This window comes from Coloeus monedula, assembly GCF_965178545.1.
Source record: "Coloeus monedula genome assembly, chromosome: 5".
Classification (NCBI taxonomy): Eukaryota; Metazoa; Chordata; class Aves; order Passeriformes; family Corvidae; genus Coloeus; species Coloeus monedula.
The window spans coordinates 32,568,707-32,577,575 of NC_138785.1; the positions used below are offsets into that span (position 1 = coordinate 32,568,707).

The following is an 8,869-nucleotide window of genomic DNA, read 5'->3' on the forward strand; positions in this document are numbered from 1 at the left end:
ATTCGCTTAATAGGATGAAAAGGTTTACATGATCAATTTTAATCATAATTTCAGTCAGTAACAGGAAAACTCCATTTAAATAATGGGTGCTATTTGCTAACATAGGAATGATTACTTTTGGTCGGTCGTTAGACAAAAAACCCCAATGCAGTAATTTGCAATGAATACTGAACTCTAAGCATGACATTATGGTACCTGAATGCTCTTTCTCACAAGTACCTCTTAAAAGCTCATCTGCCAACAGCTATTTTGCTGGAAACTGCAAGCCTGAAATACCTTAGACTATGTGGTAACAGGCATACATTACCCCATGTCTTTACTCAAGTCTTTGCACTACATCTGTGACTTTTTTCAAATTAGTACTGATTTTTTTTTTAAATTGTGTATTTACTCAGACTTTTTTAGAATCTTAAGATCATATTTTTATACAATAATGGTAACTAGTATCTTTCTTTCTGAAGTAAGTGTATGTGATTATGAGTTAATGTGCCCTCCAATAGAAATTAGTATTTTAAAGGTAAAACATGAAATAAAAAAATTTCTTTAGTAAGAGTATGTTCCACATATTAAAAAAAATATACCCAAACTACATTTTAGCATGAAGTCCAACTACTTTTAAAAAGGATGCATTTGATGAAATTAAACATCTTTTGTTTAGATTCCCAAATGTTCTAGAACAATGGAGATCATCCTCTTACAGGAGAGGTTGTGAAGTCTCCTTACAGACATTCGAAATACAACTGGACGCGATCCTGGCCAATCGGCTCTAGCTGACCCTGCTCTGAGCAGGGTGGTTAGACAAGATGAGCTCCAGAGGTGCCCTCCAACCTCAATTATTCCAGCTTCAACTATTCTGTGATGCTGTGCCTGCTTTAAACAGAAAATTAAAAATCATGATTACAGGAACAGGCAGAAAAGACCATGCAAAACCAGCATTCCTCCACGGATCTGTCTGCAGTGTGGAAATAGAAATTCGAAAAGAACACTTGAAATGACAAGAAATTTCCAACAGCTCTCTTGCATGCTGTGTTTATAATATGCTTAGGGTAACCACAAATAATTAGCAATAGCTAAAGGAGCAAAAGAAGGATGAACTGTGTAACTTCAGTATGCAATTTAATATCCTAATAGTAACACAGGCATAAACACTTTAATTCAGTTAAGGAAGAATTCTTTTGGAAAGCAATTCTAAGAGGCACTGTTACACTTGTTATCAAGTGTTCAAAATTGTATTTTAAAAAGTGAATAGTGGTTTCTCCCAGATGAGGAACTGAGCCTTTGTTATACTTCTATTAATTTTCAACAGTTACAACTAATAGAAAGTGAAACAAAGGTAACCTCAGAATGATAACAGCAATGAAATGAGGTAATGAAAAACAACCCTTCAGCTTCATTATCCTACTTTTGGTAATTATAATTACAATCAGCTAGTCAGGTCTCCTCATATCTATGGGATGGTATTTTCCAGACACATACTCACTGAAAACTTCATTATTATTCACACCCTTAATTCAAAGTGGAACTGCAACTACAGTGATTTTTTTTATACACAATCCAGGAAGACCAGTTATACAAGTGACAAATAACACTTTAATGCAGAATTAAACTCTGGCACTTCAATCAACAAGAGCAGTTTCAACTCACTGCCTGCAAAAAGCTTTCAGATGCAAGTTTTACAATTTTGATGATAACTGTAGGCATCAAGGTATAATTGCTTAGAAAATGATCATTCCCCAGGGAACAGAAATAAACAAACATCATCCCAGAGCTCTTGTGAATTAGGTAAAAATTGAACCGAAAGCCAGGTTTTTAGGGCAATCCTTGGTGTGAGCTAACACAACTGTACTGTAAAACACCTAGTTCATAAGAACACCAGGGCTCAAGGGTAACACAAAAAGTCAATAAATACAGCATTCTCAGCTACTCACAGGACCTCCCCAGAACTACTTCACCTACATTGCTGAAATCAGTTAAGCATCTGATGCAAATATCTTCTCATGCCTGGCACCAGTAAACCAAACATTACTCTAAAAAGTTAAGCTCTTATTTAAAAAGGCCTTGGAAAAACAAAGACTGAGATACATTAACATTTTTTAAATAGTAAGAAAACATTCTGTCTTAATATTTTTGTTTATTATCATCCATACAGAAGTTGCTGTTCACCTCCAATTATGTAATTTGCAAAACAAACAAAGCAGATGTGAATTAAGAAGCATTTCTGAAAAATAACTCATCATCTTAATTCAAAGGCAGCATATTGCTATCATCATAAAGAAATCCATTGAGGATGATGATCTTGGTTAAAGAAGTTATAAAGTGGACATTTGCCACATTATTAATATTCAATAGTAATTATCTTGATTCTAGAGACTGTTATTCTCAATCTGCCTAACAGCATCTTCTCCAGGAATTCCATTTGTTTTCAAATACCATAAGGGAAATTTGGCAAACCAACTTGCAAAATCAAAATGCAAATGTTCCTGGAACAGACACCAGCTTAGGCATAAATCTCATAGAGTAACTGCAGGAATACTGGTAGGAGGCAAACTCGTATCATTTCACTGTAATGGGAAATAAAGACATAGTTGTCATTTCCTTAAATCTTTCCTGTGCATATATTGTCATAAAACGAAGCACAAAGACTGCTGAGCAAGACTCTTGCACAGTCTTGCCACAGATGTTTTTCCCACTGTATAACTAGTTTTTTAAGTTGAGCTCAGGTCACCTGTACTAGTATTTTAAAATTATTATTTTCTGGGCAAATTGGTACCAAAATATTTCAGTATAATATTTTAACAGTTAACATAACCATTGATATGCCATGTATTTAGAAGTAACTTTAGTGATCTCACCAATCCCTGATTTTTGTGTTTTTACAAAAACAAGACAAGTCTTCGATTTCAGGTTAAGGTCACATTGTAAGCACCACAGTATGTTTCAAATTAACATCTTTTACAACTTTTAGGTTCTTAAAAAACATACATGTACACTAGTTAATATTTTCAGAGTCTGTCATCTTACCAAGAACTGGTGGATGCATGGCAAAAGCACTAGATCTGCCACAGTAAAATAAAGCCCTTCTGCAAAAACGTGGTCCAAGAGCGGAAGGTCAGAGGTTTTTGCTCTCCTGATGTGAGGGGCCTCCCTGTTGATTGCATCTGGTGCTTCCTGGGCAAGTAGTTTAGAGAAAGCTACACTCAGTTCCAAACTTGAGGGTGGATGTTCATGGACTTCCCCTGGTTTTGATTCCTCTGTTGCTTCTTTACCAAGCACAGGCACTGCAGCCTTGGCAACTCCCTTCTGTTGTTGAAGTTTTTGCCTTCGAATTTTGTCATCATTATGTACTCGGACAGGTTCTCCAAGCTTCCTTTCTAACAGTAAAATGTCAGGAGGAATTGCCTGGCAGTGCTGAGGAGAGGCTGTCAAAAATCTTTCAACAGCGAGAGGTATGCTGATCTCACAGAGTCTGGTCCACTGGCTAACCTGTCAAATAAATTTACATAATCAATGTCTCTACAGAAACAAAATCCAGGGTTACTTTTGGTCCACTTCAGCTTTAAATACATTCTTTGTTAATCTTAGAAACGCAGATATTTCTGTATTACTTCTGCAACAGCAGAGTTAGGAAGCTAAACTTTATATAACAGAATGAACAGTTATCCAGCGTAGCATATTTTTATTTCCTTATTATTGACATAAAATTAGGCTGGCTGCACAACTCATAAGAAGCAAAGGTGTGAACTGGGTTGAAGGCACAGTAATCAATGGCAACCATGGAAATAGCAATCATGACAGGGTGGAGATCAACATCCTGAGAGGAGTGAGGAAAGCAAGTCTAGATGGATGAGCTGCCAGATGAGTAAACTGCTACGTGATAAATGGGCTGACATCTCAACTGAAAGGGTAGTGTTGGTTAATGGTTCACACTCTACCTGAAGGCCAGTTAGAAGCGGAAATCTTTAAGGGTCTATCCTGAGGCCTATCCCATTTCATCATCTTTACCTGGAGAGGGGAGATGGAATATACTCCCATCAAGAATGACAGGGAATTGAGCAGAGCAGACAACAAATTCCCAACAAACTCCTGCACAGACTAGGGAACGGGCTGAGAGGAACTGATAGAACTCAGTAGAATATTCCACACCTAGGAGGGACTTATCCCCTGGAATGGTACAAGCTAGGGACTGACCACCTGGCCAGGTAGCTGAAAAGGCACTGGACAACCTGGTGAGGATAAGCTAAACAAAAGCCAGCAGTGCACCTTGACAGTGAAGGCTAACAATATATGGTGCTCTTGAAATCAAAATTAACAAGAAATTAGGTACTTCTAAGTTTACTCTGTAACTCATTTATACTGCTAGACATGAAACAAAGATCCGACCTATTTTTTTAGCATCAAGGTTCTTTTTGTGCTGCTAAAAAGTGGTATCTTCAAAAATAATTATTTTTCATCTTTGTGCCAAAATACAGGTACTTCTCCATAGAGGAAATTGCATTTTCTAAGCAAATTAAGTTTTTTACTAAAATAATTTATTTGACATCGATATTAAGAGTCTACTTCAGAGCATTCAATGCTTATTAAAAACCTATTAATGTATCTAAGAGAGAGACACACTCACTTCAGCACAGGCTTTTAAGCAGGTCTTCTTAAAGCCCAAGAGTTCCAAAAGATCCTTTTTAGATGGATCTGCCTCGAATGTTTTCTGTATTATATGTCTTAAGACCACAGAAAGCCCAGCTCGGCAGAATTTGTCATCTTTCGCGACAACAGCAGGTAAACTGCAGCTCTGCACAACCACTGGAAGCTGACACCTGGAGATTAAATGGACCTCGAGATCGCCAGCGAGGTTTTTTGTCACACACTGATCACCCACATCTTCGCCAGTCGGCACTAAAAAAACTTTAAATAATTTGCAGTCACAGTAGGATAGCAAAAACAGTGAGATAGATGTATGAAGAGGAAAGATACTATCTCTGCACTGATGAGAAAAAGCCAAATATAAATGTTCTTCAGCGACACTATCTTTCATCTTCTTCCTGAGATGGTTCCTGAAATAGAAATCAGAGTACAATATTCATAAAAGAATACAGAATTAAAAAAAAAAAAATTATGTCACTGCTTCTTCCACTATCTGCTACAACTGATTTTAACATAAGACACTACTGAAGACATCCTGCCTGAATAATTGGCAGGCCCTTTTTTGAGAGAAAAGGATGGTTCCACATCTACACTGCCTGTTCACATACAGATAGATCATGGATAGGAAAATGATCTTACTTTTTTTTTTAACATTTTAGCCTATTTCTGACATCAAACAAAACCTAAAGAAAACATTTCATTTTCAAATTTTAAGTGTGTACACATTTTAGAGCAAGGCTTTTTTGATTTTTTCAACATCAAAATCTCCCATAACATTAACCATGTATTACTGAAAACAACAAGTTCCTGAGCACACATCTGCAACAGTCAGTTCCCTAATACAAACATCTGTCTTTCTGTAACTGCCAAAAGGCATTTATAGCAGGTATTTTGGCCATGGGAAAAAATATTGGTTTTGGTATAAAAAAATTAATCTAGAGTTGAGTGAGATAATAACCGAAGGACACATAAGCAAATAAACATTCATCTCATGCTACTACATGAACACCTCAAACACACAACTACTATAAACCAGTAGAATTCAACAGGGCCAGAGCTGAGATTAATGTCTTCTCAGTATACTAAAAACTCAAAATAATTTTCCTTGTAGCTTTCAACCCACTATATTTTTCCTACTATAATATTCCATAGGAGTTTAACATAAGGCACGGACGCAGTCATTTTTCTGCTCCATCACTCAGCAGAATTGCCCATCACCTCACAGATAACAGCTGGCACTGAAAAGCTTTAGACACTAGATGGCCCTCTTACAACAAGCGTCACGGACCACAGCTGGAGCGCAGTGAGGACAAGAGATTTAAGTGTCACTAAGAAAGCCCAGAATGAGGTTTCATATACATATATATAAAGCACGAGTGTCACTGGAACAGCATCAGTCTTTCACATAACCGTCTACATTAATAAGGTCTTTGCACAATTACATGAACACGATGCAAGTACTTTTTAAAAAAAAGTTTCCATTTGATACATCTTGATTATTCATTTTTTTCCATGTAGACATGTATATCATGCTTACTACTTTATAGGACCTACCAAATCAATTGCCCTAAAAGAGGCAGTGGAAGAATAAAATTAAGTCCACCTGACATTAAGAACACACTAACATCTGTTACAGTGAAAAATTTGTAAACCATTAAATAACAAGATCAGTGGCTTATAATGTGGCTTTTCTTTAATTAATACACTGCCACACAAAAAACAGGACAATACACAATGCAATACCTACTTTACCAGAAGATACTTTATTTGGGTAAATCTTGACAGCATGGAAGTTGAGACAGACTCAATATCTTAAGTACAACTCTGTGGTAGAAATCATATAGTGAAGGCTCTGCCAAAGAGGTAAATCAAGAAGAGCTACTCTTACCATGGTCACATCCATCGTTACGAGCATTTGAACTCCTGTTCTCGACTACAGTACCTCTTCCAACGTTAAACAGTACCCTTATATGCATTCGGGTTATTATTTTTGTTTTCCATGGGTACTCAAAGAACTCCCATGTCCATCTTCTCCTGGCCACTCAGACATACACATTGACCTTAACAATCATTTCACCACTGAATTTTTTCTTCTGGTTGACCTTCCTGGACACAATCAGCTATTTTGATCATCATCATGCTGTATGAGCCTCCTAAATATTTTCATAAATTCTGATGAGGTTTCTATTTCCAAAGTACATGATTCTCTAGTTTACAACTTTTAATCACCTGTTCTTACAAATTATTTTTAAAAACTTCTTAGAAGTAATTTTAACAGAATGGGCTTCTGTAATGACTGCAACTTGTTATATGGGTCATTAGACCATCAAAGCATTCAGTCTGGATTTATTTGAATTTTAAGTTATTGCAAAAATTTCTATGTCCCTCCACTACACCAGTAACTGAACATCTCACAGACTTTCCTCTCAAAGAGCCTTGCAAGGTGGAAGTTTCCTGCGTTCCTGTTACACAGGTGAAAAAGCAAAAGCACAAAGAGAAATTTTTGTTTAGTGTCACACTGGAAGTCTGTTCTAGACCAAGCCAAAAAATTGGACATTTTTCCTTAAGGGCTTTGCTGCTTGGCTGGTTGTGAGATTTTGGGGGTTTTTTAAGGTCAGTCTATGACAATGAAAACTACAATCAGGCTAACTGTATTCTCAAGTCTCTCAAAGAAGAGAAACTAAATTAATCCATCCAGGAGTTCTGTCTACAAGTGACTTTACCTGTGTTTCCTCATTGTTTCCTGTGAGAAGATAAGGCCATTTTAAATCATCACTCAACTGAGCTGTACACCCTTACACTGCCACACCCCACCCCTCTCCCACATTTACTTCAGAGAATTCCTCCCAACATCTTGTCTCTAAGCACTGACATTATAAAGTCGCTTCTTACATTTTTTGTTTCCATGACAGGCACTTTTCTGCACTGTTTTGGCTCTGCAGAGTCTATATTCCTTGTGGATTTATGCACAGATTTTCAATTCAAAGACTTAACAGCCTACCTGGTTGCCCACTCTCACTTCAGTATTTTCACATAACTACTACCCACCCATTAAATGTGTTTATTAACCCCTTGGCAGCTTATTAAGGCAAAAGCAGACCGTAACATACACAATAAAATGAAAGGTGCAATACAGAACTAACCAAACCTAGTAAGACATTGCACCATTTGCTCACAGTACTTATTCGCAGCACTTTTTTCTCCAATTAGAGTGTAAATTCTGTGGGAAGAGACAGATTTTTATTCTATTGGCCATACTTACGGTAGCCACTGTTTGAAAGAGGGAAAATGAGAAGCAACGATCAATGCAGGATTTGTACCGTAACTTAAAAGACAAAGACAAATAATGTTGCCTATCTTTGGGATAAAAGACACCTACTTAAAAATTATAAACATTACATAAGCCTAACTTTCACTAGCTGTGCTGTTTTTACCATTTTCTCTTTTCTTTCAGTGTGCACTAAACAACAGTTAAATTAGTTTCATTCAGCTGCCCTGTTAACAACGTAATAAAGAAAATCGCTGCTTTAAAAACAAGTGTTTCCCATAAAAATTAAAGACAAATAAATAAGTACATAAACATCCTCTTCCTTTTAGTCCCTGAAAAAGGTCTCATTCATTTGTTGATTACTACACGGTAAAACAGAACTTTTGTTAAGCAGACGCGTTAACATTAGAAAAATGTTTAATACAATGCCATTTAAAAACGTAGCAAATATTTAACGTAGTGCAAAGTAATATTTGTGCTTTAAGGCACATAACTTGAGAGGCTGGAGTTACATTTCTATCCAGGCAATCCATTTGCTGGATGAGTTCAGGGCCACCCCTACACCCTCAGGGAGCCCTGCGGGAAGCACACAAGAGCTTCGGACCCGAGTTCCAGGCGAAGCCACAAATAAAGTAGAAATTGTGGATGGCTCTGGAGAGCCAGACGCGGGCGGGCCATGGGGGCCGGACGCGGGACACGGGGGCCGGACGCGGGACACGGGGGCCGGACGCGGGACACGGGGGCCGGACGCGGGACACGGGGGCCGGACGCGGGACAGCAGCACACACCTGAGTTCGGCTACTACAGAGAGCGACCCCGCCGAGTCAGAACTCCCTCCCAGACCCGCTCCCCAAAGCCTCTGCTCCCAGCTCCTCCCGGCGCCCCGGCAGCGCTGCCAAAGCAGCACCGGAGCTCCCCCGCCGCCAGCTTCCCTTTATCCCGCTCCTTTTCCTTACCCCGGCC

At 38.2% G+C, this 8,869-nt stretch overlaps 1 protein-coding gene across 1 annotated transcript in view; it reads right to left on the reverse strand.

Moving 5' to 3' along the window:
* Positions 1-8,819, reverse strand: part of GSTCD (glutathione S-transferase C-terminal domain containing) — a 53,899-nt gene extending 45,080 nt beyond the window's left edge. Inside the window, exons 1-3 of the mRNA XM_082281228.1 lie at positions 8,695-8,819; positions 4,619-5,048; positions 3,022-3,483 (exon numbers count right to left, since the gene is read on the reverse strand). Coding sequence (XP_082137354.1) covers positions 3,022-3,483; positions 4,619-5,029 — 873 coding nt within the window. The 5' untranslated portion in view covers positions 5,030-5,048; positions 8,695-8,819. The remainder of the gene's footprint in view (positions 1-3,021; positions 3,484-4,618; positions 5,049-8,694) is intronic.
* Positions 8,820-8,869: the final 50 nt, after the last annotated feature.